Source organism: Eubalaena glacialis, chromosome 12 (assembly GCF_028564815.1).
Source record: "Eubalaena glacialis isolate mEubGla1 chromosome 12, mEubGla1.1.hap2.+ XY, whole genome shotgun sequence".
In the NCBI taxonomy this organism is placed as follows: Eukaryota; Metazoa; Chordata; class Mammalia; order Artiodactyla; family Balaenidae; genus Eubalaena; species Eubalaena glacialis.
Window position 1 is genome coordinate 14646245 of NC_083727.1, and position 25568 is coordinate 14671812.

Sequence of the window (25568 nt, forward strand, 5' to 3'; positions counted from 1 at the left end):
GGGGGGGGGACACAATTCAACCTATAACAGATATGTATGACATTGCTTAGGAAACTGGGCAGAGAAAAGGATGAGAATGTGAAAGGAACAGAGGTTGCAAACTCTCCAGAATGCCTGCTTGTAGAGAGACGAAGAGGGAAAATAAAGAGGCAGAGAGAAGACAGCAAGCCCTCTGTTCTTTCACAGTTGATTTACCCAATTTCCACTGTGCATTTCTTGGTTTACGCTATTTCACATTTCTGGAATTCTTCTCCAAAATTCTTAATGCCTATGAAAATCCTCCAATTCTTTCCAGGCCTATATCAAATATACCACTTGCATTAACACTTCTCTTGCTAGCCTTACCTGCTGAAATAACTCTGTTCTCTGAAGCCCTCCAACAGGTTTTATCTACTATTCTTTTGACTTCTTGCCATGTTCTATCATTTAACAGACGTGTGCCCACATGACTGTAGACATGGGAGTTATAGCAGCAAACCGGGCAGACCAAACCAGAAATCAGCTCTCACTGAGCTTCCATCCAAGTTTGGGCAGGAATATTTGAAGGTGGCACCTGTTGCAGACAGATAATAATCAACCAAATGAATAAATTTAAAAGTTCATTAAGGGTTTAAGGACCTTAAAGGAAAATAAGAAAGGTATTTAAAAAAAAACTAGAGGCAAAGGTTTGTAGGGTTATTTTTGGTGGGGTAATCAGGGGAGACTTCTCAGAGAAGTGGTCTTCTCAGAGAAGTGGTCTCTGTACATGTGGTCGTGTACAGAGATTAAACGACAAGAAGCCAGCCAAGTAAAGAGCTGGGTGTTGCAAGCAAAGGTAAAAAGGGAACCATATATACTAAGGTCCTGAGAAAGGAATGTGTGTCTGTCATGTGTTGGGAGAAGAGAAAGATGGCCATCGTGGCTGGATTACAGTGATGGGGAGAGAAGGAAGAAGGAATACGACCATGCAGAGTGTTTTAAGGCATAGAAAGAAATCTGGACTTTAAGTGCAGTGAGAGTTTAAGTTTAAGACCATATGACCTGATTAATGTATCTAAAAGACCTCTCCTGCTGTCACTTGGAGACTAGACTGCAGAGGAGCAAGTAGGGAAATGTGGAGACAAAAGACTTAGTATTTTTGGGTGCATGTACTGCCAGGATCAACTCTGAGCTGTATCTCTGAAAGGACTCCAGAGATAAGGCAGTTTTGTAATGAGAGAGCAGCCTCCACTTCTACCCCATCCTCTGGCCTTTTCTAGACAGGGGCACATAGGTCAAGACAGAAGGCGACTGGAAATGGGAAACTTAACATAAAAACTAACCCATCTTGGGCAAACAAGAGTGAATTCCTAAGCACAAAAGAGCTAAGTTCTCTTTTCACAGACCAGCTGAACGGGCCTGAGGTTCTTTAGAAAGTCAGTCTCTGCTTACCCCTGGCAGCTGTTGAAGGAGCTATCCAGGGTGCTGGACTCTCACCCTGAAGCTTTGTAGGGCCTGGTGGGTAAGGACATCAGTTACCCTTGTCGGACCTAAGACCCCTGCTGTGCTGAACCCTAGCCAGACTCCACCCTGATACCATGTCCTTCTGGCCTTAGCTTACCTTTAAGTCAACATGGGCCTGGGCCATATCTGTTAAGCATAGTGTTAAGCATCTTCCATAGATGCCTTAGAAAGAAAATATAAAGTGGCAGTGCAGCTAGGGGTGTATAGATAGGTTTGAGCCTCCACTGTGCCTCATGACCATTTATAATATAAGACCATAATATGATCTTTATAATATTTATTTGTAATATTATGACCAAGAAGCGAGCTCCAAGGAGTCCTTTTTCCTTTGAATAATGTTCAAAGGTAGTACTTGGCTGCTGAACCTATAACCAAATCTGCTTATGTAACTCATCCAAGAGTCTCTGCCTACAATACATCTTAAGGAACACTGCTCCTCTACCTACAATGATTAATAAATTCACAGAATACCCAATTTCACCCATCTCCCTTAAATCGTGTCCTTGACTTCACTTTAAAAAAGAAAGTATGTTCAACTGAAGGCCATTATTCAATTTCTTGAGTAATCAAGTTCATACGCTAGGTAGGGGATGAAAATTTGTATGCTTTCAAGTCAAACACTTTACCTCTTCAACTAAACACTTAGAGCACTAGAGTAATCTGATGGATACTCATTTCTAGCTCTCTTCTTAAGCAACAAGAAAAACAGGAAGAGCTACAGCATCCTCAGAACTTTCTACCTGCAGCATGTCAGACCCTTCACTGTCCTGAAATAGGTTTGAGGGGCAGCGTGATTTATAAAGAGTCACAGAAGTTCAGTAAAACGTTTTAGTTCCAAGCTATCAAGACTATGATGAGAAAGACTCTATTGCTCTGCTGTTTTCCTTTTATATACACAAACAAATCAAATAGATGGAAACGCCATTAAAGTCAAAAGGAAATAAATGACTTGTTTTTACACAGTCTAAGAAGAAATATATGGCCCAGGAATGTCTTAGATGGTATATTAATTTTGTTAATTTTATTCACAGAACTCCCCAAACTCTGTCTTACCTCCTGGTCTTTACCCGCATACTCAGTCCCATTTTCATATGATTGAACACTCAACCTGCCCTTCTTCATTTTGCTCACTTGCAAAATTCTCCAGACAATTTTAAATCAGGAAACTTTCTCTGAGAGCCTGACTCAAGCCCCAGCAGGAGTAAGTGAAGTTTGGACTCCTGTAAAATCTGCACTCACCCTCATCTTGGTACTTATCACACTGTAATTTAATTGCTGGTTTATTTGTCCATCTCTCCTACTACCTTTAAGCTCTATGGGGGTAAGGACTATGTCTTTACTGTAATTGTATCTCCAGGACCTCACACAGTGCTTTGCTTAGTAGAGGCATTCAATGAACAAATTAATAAATTAGTGAACTTTATAATTTTTAAGGTTCCTCTCTATCTTTAAAAGTTAATAACTCTGCCTTGTTTCCAGGCTTCCTGCAGAACTTTGGACTCAATAGTCATCTCATTTAAGAAACCTTCTATAAATGTCTTCATACCATGATAAGTCAGAAGTTTCTGAAGCCACATAGAAATTGCATTTGTAAGCAGTTTATATGTACAACTTTATATAGTATAATGAAATCCTACTATCTAGTCTGTATGTACAAGTTAGAAATCAGATACATATTTTAACTATCAAAGAGTAAGCAAACCTTTTTTTGAATATTTGAACTTGAGATACAGCCATACCAACAAAATATTTCTTTTTATACACTTACATTTACTTCATTTAATTTTTATAAGTATTTTTTTCCTGTGTTTTCTGTTCCGATGCCTTAACGCCTAGAGACAATACTAAGTTCAATGTGGTGTTACATAGCACACTCCTAAATGCTGAACACACGTGAAGAAAATAATTTGTGAAAATACTGTCATTGTTCCTTGGAGGAAGATAGTTTCTACCTTCAATCTCAGTCTTTCTACATTTATAACTGACAATATCTCCTTATATTCATCTATTGTCTTCCCTATCTGTATCATAGCACAGCACTTTATACTAACTTACTCTCTAATCCTATCATGAGAATGTGTACCTTTGCCTCCCCAAATAAATTTCCCAAATTCTAAATTTTGTGGGATTATGGATTACTTCTTACACATATTTTTATTTCCCTCAGACTATCTAGCACAGGTACAGAGTAAGTTCTCAATAAACATGAAAGACAAAACGTTAGATTTGGAAACCATCGATTCTCTTGTCATACATTAAATCGGGAGTCAGCAAATTATGGCCCACAGGCCAGTCCTGGTCAGCTACCTGTTTGTGTATGTAAAGTTTTATTGGCACACACCCATTTATTTACACAGTGCCTATGGCTCCTTGCAGGCCACAATGCCAGAGATGAGTAGCTGTCACAGAGACTGCATGGCCTGCAAAGCCTAAATAGTTACTCTCTGGTCCTTTGCAGAAAAACTGCTGACCCCTGCTCTAAATCATTTTTACAGATGAGGGAACTCAGTCTCAGATAAATGACTTGTCCAAGTTTGTAGTTGAACCTACCCACTAAATCTACCTCTGCCAGATGATTTTTCCATACCAGATTAAATGCTTGATAAAAATAATGGTATCTTAGATTATATAAAATTAAATGAAAAGAGGAGTCACAAATGAAGATGGCTGTCAAAAGACCTTTAAGGGCTTATACTAACTTAAACCAAAATACAAATATCATTTTTCTAAATTAAGATAGTATTAATATCTTCTAGTAAAATTAAATAATCTGTGTTGGTATGTATCTATATACAAAAAACCACTATCATATAATATTATAAATTTTATTAAAATTCTGATAAAAAAAAGTGCCAGTCTTACAATAGACTTCTAAAAGATGTTGAAAGTAACAGTTGTCAAAAAAAAGTGCTTTTAAAATGGACCAAGTTGACCTCACACGCTACTCTATTAAGATATGAATAGCCTTTAAAAAAATCCATCCACTGTCAATGAAAGGAAAAATAGTGTGTATCATCCCTCAGCCTTCACCCCACATCAGGGCAGTGAAGAGGTACAGCAAAAAGTCCATGAGAATAGTGATTCATTCTCTATTCAAAAGTGTCTGCAATCAGTACCTATTAATTTAGTAGACTCTGGTTTTCAACAAGTTACTTCAGTCTCAATTTCCATAGAGGGAATCACACAAAAACTCCATCAGAAATATTCTTAGTATTTATATACTAAACTTTGTTTAAGCTGAAAAGATAAAGGAATAAGAACAGAGAAAAATGGTCCAGTATTAAAACAAAAGGTTAATCCAGCTAGTTTAAACTGCTGTCAGATCTCTGTTTTTGTCTAAGGATCTTTAGCATAGATATTTTAGGTAGTAAAAATGATTGTTTCTCCCAGTATATCCTATATAGACAAAATAGCAACAATATAGACACTCCTGGAGTAGAAATGAAATGTAGCTGGCAGTCTATCAGAGAAGCTGCACTTGGAAAACTGTATAAAAGAAAAGGATCGAAGAAGACATTGCAAATGACATGAATGAAATCTTACAGGTGTATACTTAATAACTGCTTGATACAGATAATACATCCCTTATTACAAGTCACCAGCCATTGAATCGTCTCATTTTAGCAAAAGGTCATGTCATCCATTGAGGCAACAAAGAGATGGCAGAAGAGCAAGAGAAGAACAAGTTAAATTAGAATTGGTCTGGAGCAAAGATCAGAATGCTTATCTGCGCAAAGCTAAGCTGGAGAAATAATTATATATGGGTAATTAATATCACACTACATCACATAAGCCTAGTTGCCTACAACACATAAATATCCACCTGCCATCCCCCAATCATGGCATGGACAACATCTCAGAGACACAGCTATTGAAATCCTCTTCCTCTAGAGTTGCTCAAGACTGCTGGGATCTTGCCAAATGGAGGAAGCATAATGACTCAGCCACAACTGCCCTGACATTTGCCAATTTCTTCTCCTGGGATCTTGTCTCTTCTCCATGTTTCTACCATAGATACTAGTGGACCTACTAGGTATTAGTGTTTTGTACAAATGGCTGATCATATGCCTTCCTCTGTTGCTTCCCCTCTTAGGATTAAAAAACGGGATAAGTTGTTTGCAACACACTATTACCTTGAATACTTCTCTTGAAGAAGGCCTTACAGCCCTCGCAAGACCAAACTCCATAATGGTAGCCTGAGGCATAGTCATTGCACACTGCACAGTAGCGAGTCTCCTTGGCAGATTCCATGGCCATGCTTCCCTTGTCACTGGTGCTGGCCAATCTCTCTCTGCCACCCTGGCGCCGATTATCTGAATTTGGCCTGGGGAAAAAAATAGGAGAAAAAAAACAAAAAAACAAAACAAAAAAAAAACAGTGAATCCATTAACATTAGAAAAGCAAAACATGCACTCTCCTCTAAAGAATAAGAGGCTTGGAAGATGTAGCAGATCCACTTTATTCTGACATTTTGAAATAATGAATCATAATGTAAGCTAATCTTTCATTACCTCTTGCCGTCGGTTGCAGCAAAAGGTGTTTGCCTATTATATTAACCTTGAGGGGAAATTGTTCATTGCAAACTTTCTTAAAAAATGGACTTCCTACACCAGAATATATTATCCAGAAAATGACAAAATGAAATTAGCTGGTTTCTAATAGACTTATTCATTTTTTTAGGGATTCTCAATGAACCCAGAACCATTAGAGACCAATGCTCATTCCAATTCTAGACCACACTAAGGGCCTTTAGAAAATGGAGACAAAGCATAGAACAGCTGGAACATTTGAAGGTCAGATGAACTGATGAACAACATAGAACATGTGTAGAAAGATAATTCAAATTTTTACATCATTGTTACAAGGTAACCCCGGGTGTCAGTTGTTATGACTTGACTGTAATTTGAGGATACTAGTCAATATTCAATATTCCTCTTCAAGAACATGTAGAATGAGAAGAACAGAGGAACACAAATGATTACACCAACCTTGAAAATTTTTAGGGAGGAAGCGTATCTCAGAAAAGAAACTGAGAAGGAACAGTCAGAAAGTTCTGGGAGAACCAAGGAAATGGGGAAGCAAAAAAGTTTAAAAAAGTAGAAAGCTTTAAGAAGGGGAGTGTGACCAATCGTGTCAAAGGAGCAGAAAAGTCCAATAAAACCAGGACTGATAAAGTGAAGTTGGATTTGACACGGAGGACACTTAGCAAGGAGTTTCAGTAGAGAGTACAAGCCAATCCAGTGGGTGGAGAGTGGATGGAACGTAAGGAAATGAAAATGAGTGAAGGCCATTCCTCTGAGAACTTGGACGTGAATGGGAAGAGAAAGAGATAGGGTTGTCACTAAAGAATATAAAGACAAAAAGGCGTTTTGGAATGGAAGGGGCCTGAGAAGGCTTCATGGAGGCTGAAGGGAATAGGCCAGTAGGGAGGGAATGGTGGAAGGTACGGAGAAGGGAAAACAGAACAAAGTCAAGAAGGAAAGTAAAGCAGTTGGGATTAAATACACAGGTAGAAGGAACAGCCTCACTGAAGACACCTTGAAGAAGACAGGGAGCAAAGAGGTAAGGAAAGGAGTAGATGAGACTAAGTTTGCATGTCTCATCTAACCACGTATAGGAGCAGAAATGACATTGACCCAGGATTTGCTAGGCATGTGCAACAGAATAAAGGTGGTATGAGAGAATTGGGGAGTATATAGCCAGAGCCCAGCACAGTGCCTGGTATGTAGTTGGCACTCAATAATACCTTGAAATGAATGGAGTGCTCCAGGGTATATAAGGGGGAAAAAAAAGAAGTAGAAAAATATTGGAAGGAAAGATGGAATGAAGCCTATGACATTTAAAAACAAAAACAAAATCAGATGAGAAAAAGTGAATTGAAGATAGAGCTGCCAGGGTCTCTCGGTTAAGGAAGCTCATGCTTCCTGCTTTCCACTCCCCGCCCAAATAACCAGACCACCCTGACTGTCACTGCTCCTCCCCTTCACAAGCCTGCCTTTCCTTTTAGCTCAAATTGTACAACCCTTCCCTGCCCTTCTCACTCATTAACGTCGCCCACAATTTTGCGGCAGTGGCTCTCAAACTACATTTGCCATAATATTCACAAAACAAGGAGCTCCTTGGGTTGAGTGCGTCTGACTTTGCCAGTTTGTTCCATTCTAAATGACTTAGCTCTTAGGTTGGCAGCCATAAGCAGGAGATCTTTATTTTTTTAATATCCTTAGAGAGAGCTGCCTCACAGTTTTCAATTCTAGTTCATATTCTGTTACCCATCTCCTTCCATTTCATCACCATGCCGTCAACGCCCCCCCAAATAACCTCAAATCTTTCTACTGTTTGTTTACTAATGTCTCATGCATGATTCAAGTCAGCAGGTAGCAGCTGTGAAGATTTCACTAGAGAAGCTTAGCACCTGGGGAGGGAAGGGGTGGTGAGCAAGCATGACATTGACAGATTCGATGTCTTATAAACCTTATTAAGTATTGACCCTCGGGAACCAGCTCAGCACCCAACACATAGCAAGCATTCAATACATGTTTATTGAATGAATGAATGAGTGAATAGTATGTGCATGGGCAAAAGTTCCAAGGTGGCAAGTATCCTCCACCCATCCCTGCATAATAAAATACCATATTTTTTTTAAATTGTGGCAAGATAAACATAATATAAAATCTATTACCTTAACTGTTTTTAAGTGTACAGTTCAGTGATAAGTATATTCACACTGTTGTACAACCAATCTCCAGAAATTTTCCATCTCACAAAACTGAAACTCTTTACCCATTAAACAACAACTCCTCATTTCTTCTTTCCCCCAGCCCCTGGCAAACACCATTCTACTTTCTGTCTCTATGCATTGGCACTCTGGATACTTCATATAAGTAGAATCATATAGTATTTGTCTTTTTGTGACTGGTTTATTTCACTTAGCATCATCCATGCATGAATTCCTCTCTTATCAGCCACTCCTAATCCCCACACACTGAAAATAACGTATCCCTGTTCTGAACTTGATAGCAGGTTTTTCTTTACTTCTCTTCTGCTACTTACTACATTATCACTCCTTCAATTGTACATTCTCGTCTTCACTGCTGTCCACTAAGTTCCTTGTGTCTTATCTTTGGAACGCTGAGTGTTTATAGCACAGAGCTTCTTCCAGAATAGGAACTCAATAAATACTGATATCAAATGAATTAATCAATGACTGAGTCAATAATATAACAATTTTCAAAACAATATAAATAGGATATGCAAATACTGTTTTTAAGAATATGGGTAAAAGATGTAAGAGCAAAGGCCCACTTTCCCCAGATCTAGCAGAGTTGCATGCTGTCGGCAAAATGCCTTTCATCCACACTTTACCTTTGAGATGGCCCTGGAATACTGAAAGTCTACTGTAGACATAGGGCATAAAATCAGAAAGCTTCCGAGAAGAAGAGCGGGGAAATTACACAGGCCACATTTCCTCTCCATAAAGCAACTTTTTTATCCAAATGGGAAGTTCACATATATAACATTGTCAGTAATCATTTTGGCTCAGCCCTGCTCGATGAAGACTCCCAGACCAGGGTTGCATAAAAACGAATATAATCCAGATCAAGCGAAAAGGCAAGTGAGATCATCTCATGGGTTGCAAAGCCCTGCGGCACCTTGAAATGCGATGCTCAAGGCTCTCTTGAGAGTCAAGCCAAGCTCATTTGGCACAGCTGCATCCAGATAGAGATCCGTGTCCTCAGGATGCAGACTCACTTGGCCCCATTATCTGCAGTGGAAAGGATCAGAGAGGGAGGTGCCCATGTCTGGACTCAGACCAACACACAAGGGTGGCTCAGGCACCAACCCAAGGTTAGACCAGTCCCCAGGGATAAGCCTACTTACAGGTCCCGGACTCACCTCTTCCAGCTGTCCTCTGCCTGGCCTTGCCCGACTGCAGCTGTCATAGACCCGGAACCTTTAGCCTCACACCTCTCTAGTAGGAAGTGCTTACATTACATTTAGGGCAATCTTTCTTCCTCTCCCTCTGCCTCAGAGGCCCTTTGGCTTCTCCTTATTTCCACAGGACCAACATTAACTACTCTCATTAACTACTTTTCATGTTCTAAATGTCTTCAGGTTCTGCCTTCCTAATAAGAGGCTTTGGATAAAAGCCTTTTTATCCATTTGGATAAAAATGCCCTCTCCCTTTATCCTACGTGAAGATTTAACTAACTCTTTTGCCAAATTGCTAAAACGTCTCCCTTTTTGTAAAACTTGTCTCCTTTTCTCACTAAATTGTCACCAAATTTAATGAGTTTCTCATCCTGGACACTTCCTCATAAGACATAGATAAGAAGTTGACTAGTCTATTGGGCTACGTATTAAGAGATTAGATGTTCTTTAGCCCTACAGATACCTTTAAAGATTCTCTGAAAAGAAGTAGGGCAGAAGCTTGAGTGAGACATGGAGGGATGTTCTGCATCAGTGACTTAACACATTGCAACTTTGAGGCACACAAGTGACTAAGGAATGGAGTAAAGCAATGGCAGGAAAAAGAATGGCAGAAGCTGGAGAGCATCAAATAACAAAAGACACCACCACTGCACCTATGGAAACTAGAAACTCAACTGATTAGATTTAGTTCCATTTTCATTACATCAGTTTGACAACTAAATATTTCCAAATGGATGCCCCACTGATATTACATATTCAATGTGATTAAGAGAGATGTCAGAAGGCATTCATATTGAGGTCAGAGAGTGGACTCTCTTGGACCAAGTGAAAACAGAGCCCATTAAAAAGTATTTGCCAGGAAGATTTTCATTAATCAAAGGAAAAGTTTGAAGCTCAATGTAACCAAATACTCCTGTTTTTCCAACCGCAAATCATGGTACCAGCCATCCAAAAGCACGATTCCCCTGATTAGCCAAGCATTTAAAATTTTTTTTAGAGCCTTGGTTTCTAAAGGAGATATTTTTTGCCAAGTTAAAAGAATCAACAAATATCCACTCCCTAGAAATGTGGAGGTAATTAAGTGCTAGTGGAACCACTTCATGAAGTTCCCTCACCAATCAAATCCCCGAAGTTGTGAGCATCCAAAGTTCCCTGAACTTTCTTTTCATGGCATTTACCATAATTTCCAGTCCCATGTTTGAGGCATTATTGACAAATATATGTTCCCTGTGGTAAACAGTAAATTCCATGAAGGCAGGGGCCATGTCTCATTTGCTCCCAATTTTAACAGACACACAGTAGGTCATTAATAAATATTTGCTAAATGTACCTCCTACATCTAAGCCATCATCAAATTCAGTCCATCATTTCTTCAAAACTCAATGCCTATCCTTCTTTGCATCCCTGGTTTTCATCATTCTCGCATAAGAGACCAATACTCCATGTCTGAATTACTAGAATTAAAGTCCTGACTCTCATCATTCCTCAAACTCATCCTGCCAACCACTGCCAAAAGAATCATCATAAAAGACAACATTCATCTCTCAATAACTTCTCATTGCCTATACCCGGGGATCATTACCTTTTTGGTGGGTCATGGACTTGTTTGACGATACAATGAAAATGCTGAAACTGTCTAGAAAACACATAAACAAATTTTCAAACTTCTGCCTATAATTTTAGGGGAGTCATAAACCAGGAAAACTCAAGTGAAAAAATCATCAACAAATAAAATTAAGCCCAAGTGCTTGAATTCCCTGCTCCAATCAGAACTGGTCTCTTTGTAGCTCCCTGAGCAAAATTTTATCAAATCCACCTCTGAGAAATTGCTCACACTATGCTCCCCACTTAGTCACCACCTCCCATCACCTACACATCTCAGCTGTCAGATAAAACCATGCTTCGTTTCCCATATTCCGTAAGGCTTATCCTACATATTCCAACTCACACTGGTTCAGCTTTAAATTCTTACAGCAGGTAAAGTCTTCACCACTTCTCTGGACACCCACTCAGATCTCACTGGCCACTACTCCACCTCTATTTCCTCTGCAGGATTTTCTTCCCCCACCAGGCTCCTAAATGTCAATGTTCCTTGAGGTTCTGCCCCCAGCCCTCGGCTGTCTCAGCTGACAGCTCTTTGTGGGAATCTCAGCCATGTGTGTGACCACAAGAAACTGCTGTCCCATACTCCTCTCCTGGACAGCAGACCTAGATGCTAATTACCCACTCTGCAGCTCCTCTTGAATGACCCTAAGAAACCTCAACCTTAATGCGCACAAAACTAAACTCAGGATCTTTCCCTAAAAGCCTGTTCTTACTCCTGCATTCCCATTTTTGGCCCTATGGGCCCTTGATCCACCTGAGGCATTCAAGCATGCTGTTCCCCCTGCCTGGAACACCCTTCCTCACCCACTGAATAACTCCTATTTATCCTCCAGTTCAAAGTTTAAACTTAACTTCCTCCAGGGAGCTTTGCTGACCTCCATGAGCTAGGTTAGATGTACCCTGAACTCCCCCTATTGTAGTAGAGGCCTTTACTCCCTATGATATTGTGATTTATAATAAGAAATATATATTTGGTCTTCATCCCCATTCCTTGCACAGAGTTCCTAAAACCCTTGGAATTTCCTAAGTGATGAAAGCAACAAAGGTATCTCTTGTTATGTTAACAAAGTGACTTTTGGACCCCATCTCAGGAGGAGGGTTGGTTGCCAGGGGAACCAGCCAAGCATTGAGGGTTGGAACTTTCAGTTCCACCTCCTGATCTGGGGGGATAGGGGAGGGAATGGAGGCTGAATCAATCACCAGTGGCCAGTGATTTAATCAATCATGCCTAGGTAATGAAGTCTCTGTAAAAAACCCAAAAGGAAGGGGCTGGAGAGCTTCTGGGTGGGTGAACACACAGAGGTATGGAGAGAGGGGTACACCTGGAGAGGGCATGGAAGCTCTGCACCCCCTCCCCATACCTTGCTCTATGCATCTCTTCCATCTGGCTGTGATCTAGTAAGTCAAATGTTTATAATAAACCAGTAATCTAGTAAGCAAAATGTTTCCCTGAGTTCTGCGAGCCATTCTAGCAAATTAATCAAACCCAAGCAGAGGCTCATGGGAAACTTGGATGTAAAGCCAGTTGGTCAGAAGCACAGATGATGACTGGGCCTTGCGATCAGCATCTAAAGTGAAGGGCAGTCTCATGAGACTAAGCCCTTAACCTATGGGCTCTGATACCATCTCCAGGGAGCAAGTGTCAGAATTGAGTTCATCGTTTGGTGGTGTGTTAAAACACATACACACATACAGAATGCAGTCAGAATCATACTTCCCTATTCAAAACCCTCATGGCTTCCCACCACACCAAGAATAAAATTCAAAGGCCCAGCGCCATCTGTTCCCTGGCTGTCACTCTCGCCTGGACCCCTCACACTGCTTCCCTCACTCACCAAGTTCCAAGCGCTGAAGTCGCTGCTGTGCCACAAAGGCCAAGTGCGTCCAGGTCTCAGCGCTCTTCTCCTGACTTGTTTCCTCCCTCCACTCAGGGTTTCTCACCTTCTCAGGGAGCCTTTCCTGACCTCTCTAAAGTAGCCTCCCAATTACTGTTCACCCTTTTATATTGGTTTGGTGTTTCTTTATAGCGCTTAATGGCTACCCAACATCAAACCAAATGTTAACGTTTATTTACTGTGTCTTCCCCAAACATAAGCTTCCTTTCCCCAAAACCTGGAAGAGAGCCTAGCAGAGAAATAATTGTTGAATGAACAAGTACATAAATAAATGATTGAAGCCGTGGACCCACATTTGGTTGTGTTCTGTTTAATGATCTATCCTTCCCCGTACACTATAACCTCCACCATGGCAGGGGCTGCGGCTACCTTACTCACCATGGTCTCCCAGCTCACGCTCAGCACAGTCTGACACACAGGTAAGTGATTAAGAAACATCTGCCATCTGAATGAAGGTACAGACATGGTGAGTCTTCTTGAAAGTCTTCCCAACTCGCCTGTAACTCCCACATCACAACCCTGTCCTCCACACCACAGCAAGAGCGAGGCAAAATGGACACGAAATCCTTTATGTCTCCTCAACGTCTATCATAAGGCTTCTTAATCTTCTTTTTCTGGGTGGACCCCGGGAAAATACCCTTATTTACAGAAACACAGATTTTGCTTACAATCTTTGGGTGTTCATGGGCCCCCTGAAGTCCATGAATGGTCTCCTTAAAAGACTTCAGACTAAGAGCACCCACCCCAGGTCTATGGGAGAAATGCAGGCTCTTTAGTATTGACCATGACGACTTGGCCACTGTCCAGTCTCCAGCTCCATCCCTCCCTGTGAGGGTTAATTTTAAGTGTCTCACTTCCTCAACCTGGCTAGCACATGTCTGGGCCTTTGTCCACACTGTTTCCTATCTTGGCCAAAAAGCAAAAATCTCCTGAGTGAAAATGGCCCCTTCTCAGGTAGCAACCACTGAATTTCTCAATAGAATCAACATGCGCTCCTAGAGTATCACATATATAACTATTCCAAAATCCTCATCATCATCATATGTGTTCACTGTGAGTCTCCAGGAAAGAGATCCTATTAGCGGCACCTTTGCTTCCCAGTTTCCAGCACAGTAATGACAACTAGTAAGCGTCCGACAGTTGACTGTGGAATGAGTAAGATTATATGCTCCATATTGTATGGCTTGCCTGCCCAACCAGGCTGTAAGCTTTTCAACAGTATGGAAACTATATTCTAAGTATCTTCTATCACCCCCAAAGCACCTGGTATGGTACTTTGCACACAGAAAGTACCCAATAAATACTTACTGGATAAATTAATCAGTAAAGAATTAAGAACAACTTTGCAAGAGACACAGCTGAATCTGTTGCAATACCAGAACGCTGTATCAAGATAACAAGAAGCCAGTTATTGATGCCTGTGTGTGTACCAACATACAAATCAATCGGAACATGGTTTCTTGTGTACCTCCTTCTGCTTTAAATATCAACAGGGATGGGCATAAGCTAGAGGTGGTTCGTGCCTTTGGCCAGAACTTACCTATGGGTATTTCTACTCTATGCAAATTTGTATTTGGATTTTAATATGACCTTTATTTTTTTTCCATGGCAGTATAGAAATGTTCTTAAAAAGAATAAAGTTGACATAAAATGATAGAGTCTAGAGAGGGAAAATTCTGAATCTCATTTTTAGAAAAGCTAGAGTTAAATAAGTCCTGGTCCACATTTGGGAAGCCCAGTAAAACAGGTGGTAGTTATGTTCTGGGGTAGGCAAGTTAAAAATTATTTTCTGGATAACAAATATAGGTCCTCTCAACTTGGTTGGAAATTAAAGACTCTAGCTCATTTATAATGCTTACCTGAAAACTTACTCTATCTCTTGTCTCATATTACCCACTTAATGAGTATAATTTTTATTTGTATTTGTTGTATCTTCTGGTTAATAAACAGAGGCAGATAATGTTCTTCCCTAAAAGGTACAAAAGAAAACTTCTTCCAAAAAATGACTGGTGATAAATGCAGTTCACTTCGATTCCATGAAATTATCTAGGGAGAGAGTTATAGGTGCTATTTCAGCTTCTGCCCAAAGTTCAGACCACACCCTGGACTTCTGGAAAACCCAGCATGACCCTTGGTCTAGCAAGATAAAAGGAGCTGGAGGAGTAGGCAAGAAAATTTTCGCACAAAATTGATAGTTGTGGTGGGCATTATTTTAAGTGCTTTACATGGAATTAAATCATTTAACCCTCAAAACTACCCCAAGCAGTACTATTATAACTGGTTGTTTTAAACATGAGGTAACCACGGTTCAGAGAGATTAGCTAACTCACCCAAGTCATCCAATCAGGAAAGGATGGCGTCAAGGACCCAGGCAGTCTGATCCCAGAGCCCAGGCTCCCCAAAGAGAAGAGAATCCTTGGGAACTCCATCCCAACTCATCACAAGGCAAGGGCAGAGTATGTCACAACTGGGAACAAAATCGTTACCTCAGATCTCATTCCTAAACTCATAAAAAGTAATCCTGTTAGAAATTGTCCGTAATTATTTATTACAAGGCCAATAATACTTTTTTAAGGGAAAATGCTAATTCAATTTCTAGTGCAAAGGTTAAGAACTCTGTTATGTTCCATGAAAACAGAGTTAATGGAGCTGACAGTCATACAGAAGAATGCGTTGATGAAAGTTTGAATATCTCCTAAAAATATGATTTCAGAAAATGCCTATTTTAACTCATCAACAAATAGAAAATAATATGTCATTAGTGCTTATATACAAGAGTCCTGAAATTCTTTATGCACAAAGAACATTAGCATTTGCCAGTCAAAACTTAAGTCTCTGTGAAATGTCAAGAGGTTTTCCCACTCACTTAAAAAAACATCTTCACCCCCAAATACAAGCAAGTGTTGATTTTCCACACTAATGGGAAACAAGAACAACCTGGCATAAAATTCCCTAAAAAACCCATTTAGCCAATATCTTTTTATCTTTTATCAGTTACTAATGTGTAACCAAGCGACCTGATTGGAGTTTCACCACCTCTCCTTTCTCTACTCGCACCAACCAGTTGCAAGTGCTAATGAACGGTGAGGACAAGAAGCCCAAAGTAAGATGCAAGACATGGGGCATATGGGTGACACAAAGGAGCTAAGTCAGGAAAGAGCTGTGTGGTTTGACACCACACCTTCTTAAAACAAGTCTGACTTGCAGTCTAATTTCCACAGAAAATAGGACACTATATCAGGAGAATAATCATCTACTCACATGCAGAAATATTAAGAAATTCATTCACTCATTCAACAGCACTGGGAAAGTATCTACTTATTACCAGCCAGGGAGCATCCTAGGACAAAGGGCATATGCAAAAGGAGGAAGAACAATAAGGAGAGGAGGGACAGAAGGAAGAGAAGAAGGATAGCTTCTGTCCTAGGAAAGCAGACAACTCAAGGAGGAAGACTTGGGCCTTTGGGAAAAGGCACTCCAGGTACGGAACCCCAAAATACCAAACACAATCCTGCTCTAACACTGGCCTCTGGTCTGCTTTTGAGTGTGATCCATAAATCATCTCATAAATCGTAAATTGATGATCCCATCCAAGACACAGGGACAATATATCATCACATAAAAAGATCACACAAACATGTCTAGAATTGCAAATGGAAATTTTTACTTAAAAAAATTCTTTGGGAATCTGTATGTCATCTGTATGTCATTAGGGATCACATCACTGCAAATGCAATAAACTTCAATGAGGGAGGCAGGGTATTGTGGTGGAAAAATTCTACACTGAGTCAGAACTCCTGGGTTCTAGATAAAAAGCTGCCAATAACAGCTGCATGGCTGAAGCAAGTCACCAATCTCTTTGGGCCTCAGTTTCTTCTCTATCAAATGAGAAGTCTCAACTATGTTTTCTAAATTGCTTTCCAGCCTTTACGCTGGGTGACCATGATTCTGACCCATGCCTCTGACCAACAATAACATCTATAACCAGCTAGAATTTCTTCAGTGGGTCTCACCAGTGCACAGCCCATTTTTCAAAACTCTTTCCCAAGAGTAATAAAATGTGTAAAAGATGAGTTGGTAAGAGGCCCTAGCACTGCATTTAAGCCTGCTCAGCGCTTAGTCCCACGACCAATCAAAGCGGACAAACAGACATTCCATCAGAAGGAACTCTCAGTGATGGCCATTGTGTTTCTAACTGCCAAAGTGGGTTGCCCACAGAAGTGTCACTTCTCACTAATATGAGGCATGAGAAAACAGGAAGAAAAAAAAAAAATAGAGGGAAGACAGAAAAGAAATAGATAAACAAAGAAACGGGGAGGGGGACGTACATCTGTATATTTGACATATTCTTAGTTCACTGAGCTCTATTAACAATGATTGAGGTGGGAAGCTGGGTAGAAGAAAATATAGTTGAGATATCAAAGACAAAGGAGACATAATTCATCTACTGAGGCTCTGCTCAGTCAGCACGCATGGCTGGAGAGGGTTCCGAAGCAAATGAACATTTCCAGAATAGAAGACAATTTGGATATGGTTTAAAATGAACAGAGGTTCTTTTGCACAAAACCTTCCTCGATAGTAAGGCCAAATTCTTCACCATAATCAGTGACCAGAAATGTTGACACCTCCGGGTAGGTATCAAGAGCTCTCTTAGATGCGGAAGTTAGAACTAACCTGCAGAGTTAGCCCGCTTTGATTTTCCAATCCACTCTACAGGAAGCAAGCTCAAAGAGCAACCTATTCTTTTGCTGCTGATGCAACAAAGAAAAAAACATCTTGCTTACTTCTGAGAAGACACAGTAGATTGCTCTGTGGTGTAGCAATGACAATTGCAGATTATGTCATCCAGAGACACTAGGAGCACGTGGGACACCTACAGAGTCGCACACTATGCGGATCTCACGGCGAGATGAGATTGGGTTGGTGTGTGTGAGACACCCTACCAGGGGCAGCGATTCTGGAACTTGAGGGGAGTTTTGGAGTTTTGACATGCTACTGTTACCTCTTTGACTTAGGGTAACATATGCAAAGTGTTCTCTGCAATAGCTCGACCTTTCTCCAGACTCATTTCCTGCTACTCCTTTACCCACCTTCCAGGTACCGTGTACTCCAGCAGCCAACTGTGTGCACTTCCTAACCTGCCATGCCTTCACTCTTCTCATGCCTTCGCTCTTCTCATGCCTTCACTCTTCTTCTCATGCCTTCACTCTTCTCATGCCTTCGCTCTTCTCATGCCTTCGCTCATGTTGTTTTCTGCCAAGAATAACCTTGCCCAGCCCCTGTGATCCAGGAGAAATCCTAATCGCATCCTGACTCACTTCTTCCCTCTGCTATCTCTATACCTTGTAGCCACATTCTCTCTGCCTCCCTGATTGCAATAATGGTTCCACAGGTTCCATGCCCACTAGACTGTGGAAGCCTTGTGAACAACATCTAATAATATATAGGAGGCAGCCAATTAATCTTTTGATTACATTTAAATTAATTCAATTTAATAATTCAGCTGAATTACATGGAGATAGCTGCATGATAGCTCTTGAAATAATTAAAAATACCTTGAGGGATTAGTAAATCCATCCTAATATATGTCCAATTGCCGGCCCAAATTTCTTCTAGAGAAGAATAGATAATAGAGCAAAAGAAATTTCAAGTTTGGGTAAGTCACTCCCTGTTTACCAGGATTTTCTCAACCACCATCTAAGGGACTTTAGAATAACTCACTTAACATATGAGTAACTCTGTGCCACTTTTCCACATTTGAAAATAGCAATACCAATAATTTCTCTAGCTGGGGAATTGACGGCATTGGATAATATTTACAAAAAGAAACTAAAAATCCTGAAGGCAGATGCTGATGTTAATCTTTAAAACCTATTTTCAAATACATACATAGTAGTGTTCCAATAAATGTATGACACTGAAAAGGATTTTAATTACTGTCTAATCCTTGACTCCTCTCACATGCTACATCAAAACTGTCAGGAAATCCCAATAGCTTGACCTTCAAAGTATAAATCAATGCAAATTCTTGATACTTATAGAAATATTGTTAACTTTTAAATATGCTAATCATAGTATAGTTGTGTTTTTTAAAAAATAGTCCCCATCCTTCAGAAACGCATACAGAAATACGTACAAATAAAATATAATTGCCAAAGCTGGGTGATGAATACATGAAGGGTCGTTATGCTATTGCACGTCTGTCAAGGTTTGAAAACTTTCACAATAAAAACTCAGATCAGGTCATTCCGCTCTTCAAAACCCTCTGTTGGATCTCCCACTCATTCAGAGTAAAAGCCAGCAACCTGACAATGACCTGCAAAGGCCCTGTTCACTCTGACGCCTACACTCCTCTCCGTCCTCACCTCCAACTTGGTGCTCCACTCTGTCATCCCAGCCTCCCTGTCTCATACACACAGGGCACACTCCTGTCCCAGGGCCTTTTCACTGCTGTGACCTCGGCCTGAAATACTCTTCACTGAGATATTCTCATGCCCTTCCCTATTTCACATCTTTGTTTAAGTGTCGCCTTCCTAATGGAACCTTTCCTGATTGGTCTGATTTGTTTACTGGTCTGTTCCCAGTGCCTAGCATAGCGCCTGGCATAGAGTAGATGGCCAATAAATATCGGTTGTGGAATGAATGAATGAATGAAAGGGCAAACTGGGTCAGCCATCCAGTGAACCTAGGTGGGGGTCCTACAACATCAACAGGGTGAAGTAAGAGCATGTCAGACAGGCCGCATTGGTGACTCTAAACCAGACTGGCAAACAGTGATTTCAAATACTCCCTGGACCAACGGTCCAGTGTGGTACCCAGGAAGTCAGCAAAGTTAACGCAGCAAAGTTTTCTAGAGCCTGAGTCTCAAGCAGCCAGGAGATCAATCCTCCAGATCCCTGAGCCAGCCCTGCGCTCCACCAAGCAGCTGGCCACCGACACCGGCTACCTGATCACATGATGGCCACCCCTGGGCATGCAGCCACCCCACACCCTCCAGAACATCCTGGCACTCTTGAAGACCAAACCCGAGGAATACAGACAGGTCACCAAAGGCCTGTGCTGTAGCCTCACCACCATGATGGCCGCCACACGGAGTTCAGACTACTGACACCCCCAGACGCCTGGCTGAGAAGAAGGTCAGGGCTGGGCTTCTGAGGTCACAGCGACTCTCCAGAATGGATCTGTTCTAAAAATCTGCCCAGGATTAGACAGAATTTGTTTTTAAAAGACTTGATTCATTTGTATCCTGGAAAAACAGTTGTAAATTAGAGGAATGTTATTTATTAGAGAAGAATTTTCAGGTGATTTTTAAAATGATCTGATCTTGAAAACTGAATTAATAAATACTGTGAAATGAAGGAAAAAAGAAAACAGCTGCTCTGCTACTCTTTGGAAACATCAGTGTCTCAGGCCTCCCAGCACAGGCTGGCATGTTCTAGCCTTTGCATTTGCAGACTTGCCTCTCATTTCTGGACAGCAGCCTCTTGAGATTCCTCCGGTTTCTAGACAGTACCCTCTGATGGCTCTGTCTAGACAGTGCAGTCAGAAGCAATCTGAAAGCTCTGGGGAAAAGGGCTCAGATCCCCAGTCACTATTCCACTTGCTCAGTCTTCTTACAAGACTTGGCCTTGGTCACAGGGAAGCCAATATTATACATTGTTATTACCCTTATAAGTGGTATTTATGACTTGTTATATTTAGTGCTGAAATACTCATATAAAATACTGATTCTTCTGCTGTAGTTCTGCAAGGTATAAGCATGCTATGAAGCAGAAAACAATCAAACCAACCAAACTTCCATTTACTACCCTCCCATCCCCAGTGCTCTGTTCAAACCTGGCTCACATCCATTTGGGGCAAAATCACTCAGCTGTTAGCCAGTGGCCTCAGTTGCCACCAGCTCAAGCAACAAGTTTCCCAAGCAGCTGAGAAACGAGTTCTAACTCTTCCTCCCACCAACCCTCCCCCCAACCCCAGCTATGCCTTGGCATGTGACTCTGGGAGTGCTTCAATGTCCTTGAGTTAGGACTGAGTAAAAGGACATGTTTCCAAAGATTTGGGAATTCTCACTCACACTTTGTTCCCCATGGTCTCACCAAAAAGACTTCAGAGAATTTCCCTCTAGAAAATTACACACGTACAGTTATCTGACCTATACTCAGAAGACTGTTGGAGCAATTACTTATCCCACTGACTCCCAGGCAGCTCCTTTTTTCACCCCTTAGCCTTGACTTCTTTACAAACCCCCTAGTATCCATGTATTGGAGGTTCCCCATGCCACACACCATCCCTGAAAGCCCGTTTGCAGCCACGCATTGAGGCCCCTCACGTAGCACGCCATCTCCCAAGCCACCATAGCCAAGCTCAAGTTCTTCTGTATGGAATCAGCCACCCCAATGTGCTAAAAACTGAAGAAATGGATGAGGGGGAGTGCAGATCTGTTCAATGCTCTATCTACATAGGAGCTGTACATTTTCTTCTAAATCTTTCACGTTCTAGAAAGCATTTCAGAGAATAATTTTTCTAAACTATTTTCTGAAATCAATCAGAATGCTGCGAAAATAAGAGAATTCCCCCCAAACAACCAAGAAAAGTTCACTCAGTATATTACTCACTCACAAAATTATCTAACTAGGAGTTCTGATGACAGGTCTCTTTTTACTAGGTCCTTACTCTTTGATTTTCTCCTCACGTAGAATTATAATATTGTAATATTACATTGTAATATTTTCCCTTGTACTTTGTCTAACTTTTCAGGTAAAAGAATGAAGAGCTATGTCATTCTGTATTTACTCTAAACCTATGTCCTTAATTATAATCAATAACGATGACAAAAGTTTAAGTGTACAGATTCCACGTCAGCATGCCTCCTTTCCTGGTAGGAAAAGGCACGTGGACATCTGTGTTCCAGCTGGAAGAGAGAGCTATAAAACATAACCTTCAGCCTTCAAAAATGAAGCTCAGTAAACAGTCAGGCAACATGGCTGGGGCTACCAGATTTACCCAATAAAAATGCAAGATACCCAGTTAAGTTGAAGTTCAGATCAACAACAAAGAATCTTTTAGTATAATATCATGTGGGACATAGTTATACTAAAAGAGTTTTTTGTTATTTATCTGAAATTCAAATTTACCTGAGCATCCTATATTTTACTGGGCAATCCTAAATATGATGCTTTTAAGAGAAGGCAACAGAGATGCATGAGCCTGGCAGAAATGACAGAGTTGAGTCCAGGACAGTGGGAAAGGTTACACCACAGGCTTAACCATGCTTTTCTTGTCAAGAGACAGAACTGCTTTGGACAAAATTAGGCAATTTTGAAGGTGCATTAACTATTGGGCCAATGGGATATCACATTAAATTAATGTTCACTCATTTACTAAAATTATATAGGAGTTTAAAATACTAATGTACCTTCCGACTCACATGGCTTAGATCACCAAAGAGAAGCTCACTCAATGCTAAGTACGATCTAGCACCACACCATGAGGCACGTGGCCTTGAATTAATTGATCATTCTCACTTTCCATCCGCCAGCTGCTGCTCTCCTTCCTGTAGATCCAATTAGAAAGTTTTAGCCTATACCTTGAGAATATTAAAATGATCATATTCCAAGGAGAAATATTGACTTAGAAAAAGTCACCATTGACCTAATCATCCTTTCTGTATATATCAATAGCATCCCTGGGCTACAAGGAACCACCAGAATGCAGAATGCAGGACAAAAGCTCTCAAAATATCACTACGGAAGTTTTGTCTTCAACTTCTTAGTGAAAGTCATTTTGCTGAGAGGCTACCGACACCATTTTCACAACCAGAAGAACATACGTTTTGGTCTACAATTTTTCACAAAAGAGAAAAGAAATGGGAAGGGCAACCTCAAGAAATCTATGGTAACTTCTGCCGCTTCAAACTGTTGTTCTTCCCCACATATAAAAATCATCCTTTCTATGAAAAAAAAGTCATCAAATGTTAATAAAAGTGTATTTAATCCCTCCATGCTCTCTTTACAGTATTACTAACTGTAAGATTATTAACACATTCTTTTCATATATTTTAATTGACAATTCTAACAGTTCTTTAACTCATTAAAAAAATGAAAGTCAAAAAAAATAGTATAGTTTTGTTTAATTATAAATCCTAGCCTATAAATATAAATTTCTACAGAATAAGTGGTTTCAAATCATCTTGGTTTAGTACAGTTATAACCCATCAGCCATGCCCTTCTTTAACACATTTATCAGGAACATTAATTATACCTGGGACATACGGTTCCATCAATTGCCATTCTTATTAAACTTACATTTCATTTCCTGGAACAGTATTAAACTACAAGGGGAAAAATTTAATAGTAAACAGTATATAGTCAACACTGGGTTTAGTGATTAGCCCAAAAGAAGACACATGATTTTCAACATGGAACCTTGTTATAAAAAAATGCCTATTGTAACGAGGCAGCTGGATCAAGCACAGACTGAATTATTTTTTAATTTTGCCAATACTAAGGTGAAATATCTATTATGAAATAATGCAAGTTCCATTTTCACATTGGTAATTATGGAATAAAAATAGCATCCAACTGCTTTAGAAATCTAAAAGGAATCAGTATAAGTCTCTAGAGAAATCCAGTAAGGTAATTCCTAACCTTTAAGCCCAGGAGGAAAAAAAAGAAAAACAAGAAAGGAAATCTTCAAACACAAAGTAACAAGATAGAGTCGTCCCTTGGTATCCGAAGGGAATTGATTTCAGGACACCCCCCGCACCCGACTCCCGCCTAGAATCCTAAAATCCATGGATGCTCAAGTCCCTTATATGAAATGGCATAGTATTTGCACATAACCTATGCACATCCTCCCACATACATTAAATCATCTCTAGATTATTTGTAATACCTAATACAACGTAAACAGTTATGAATACGATGCAAATGCTAGTAAATAGTTGCCTGTGCACAGCAAATTCAAGTTATGTTTTTGGGAACTTTCTGGAATTTTTTCCCCCAATATTTTCCGTGGGCGGTTGATTGACTCCTCAGAGTCAGAACCCTTGCATACAGAGGGCTGACTGTATAGTTATTAGAACTGAGAGGAAATGATCTAAATGTAAGTATAGGAAATAAGTCTCCCCGATTCTTAAAACTGAAGTGTCAAACCAAGGTTAAAAATTCTCACGGAGCCAAACAACAGTTGAACTCATGGCCTGTCTAGACAGGCATGGTTGGTGCATTCACTTTAGCCATCACTGTAGTTTCGTAGTGATCAGCATCAGGCGTTCCTTCATTCCACGTTGCTTGAGCTTCTACTCTACATGCTAGAACTACAGCAAGTAGGGCACGGCCCCGACATCCTCAGTGAACAGAGGCTGGTCACACCTCCATCTGTTAAGTAGGAAGTAGTGGGCTGGAGACAGACATAGGTTCTACCTCTGGCTCTGACCGCACCAGCTGGGGAACTTTGGGGAAGTCACTTCCCCTCTCAAGACTTCAATTGCTTCAATTAGAAAATAAAGAGGTGGGAATCCATCAGGCCTAAGGTCCCGCCTAGATTTAAAATACTCTGATTTTATGATTTTATTTGTGTAAAGAGAGGTTTGGACCAAATGAATACTATAATTCTGTCCAGATTTTAAATTCTTGGGTGGGTTTCACATGCAGAGAAATGCATACGTTTGCTATCGGGAAGTCTTTGTAGGATCTTATTTAATGGCTCCTCCTGATATCAGAAGGGAAAATGTTCCCCTACTAAATGGAAAAATGTTTAAACATGATTTTAGCAAGCATCATAAAAATAGTCATTTCCCATAAAACTAAAAGAAGCAGTCTTGGGATGTAGTCTAAGATTAAAGTATTGTCACAACTAAATATAAAGATATTACAAGGAATTAAACCAACTGCCAAGTAAATCAATCAGTGACAGAAGACATCCTGTCAATTTTTGTGCGTGATATAGTAGGTTAAAACTTGAGCTTCAGAGTTCACCTTCTAGATTTAGATTCCCTATTTCTCCATTACTGGCTGTGTGAGCTTGGGCAAGTCACTTGCCCTCTCTTAGTTTCTTTCCCCATAAAATGGGAATAATAACAGTATCAGCCTCTTATGGTTGGTGTAAGGATTCAACAAGATCATCCATTTAAGGCTTTCAGCAGGGTGCCTACTGCACTATGGTCAAAAAATACTAGCCACTGCTATTATTAAAGTTATTTCTCCTATTTGTAACAATTTACTCTTTTTGGTTAATTCAACAATTTGGCTCTATAAATTATTAGGCATCCATTCTGTCCAAGGAACTGGGCTGGAACTCTAGGGAGGACCAGGAAATCAGACTCAGCATCTCTTCACAGCCTCACCCACCCTTCTTTGACTGCCTAAATCCTACCTCCATCAAACCTTTCCGGATCTGTTCCTCAGTAGATGGGAGCCCTCTGTCTGGTTAAGTGCCCCTCCTCAGTGCCTCTAGTGGGTCCCTCCTCTATCACCATTCTTATTCCACTGGTTTTCAATTGTCTATACACTTGTCAGCTCCCTCACTTAACTATGAGCAACTTAATGACAGATAAGGTGTCCAATCTCTGTAGCTACCACAGAAGTCAGTATATGATTGACATTTGATAAAGCTTACTGAGTGAATATACACATTAATTAATAAACTGTATACAAT

At 40.4% G+C, this 25568-nt stretch overlaps 1 protein-coding gene across 3 annotated transcripts in view; it reads right to left on the reverse strand.

Moving 5' to 3' along the window:
• Nucleotides 1-25568, reverse strand: part of ESR1 (estrogen receptor 1) — a 251159-nt gene that overhangs the window by 213664 nt on the left and 11927 nt on the right. For 2 of the 3 annotated variants that reach the window (XM_061207610.1, XM_061207608.1), the window contains one exon: nucleotides 5616-5806. In XM_061207610.1, the coding sequence (XP_061063593.1) occupies nucleotides 5616-5806 (191 nt within the window). Of the gene's footprint in view, nucleotides 1-5609; nucleotides 5807-25568 lie in introns of all 3 variants that reach the window. The other variant, XM_061207609.1, reaches the window with a different exon arrangement.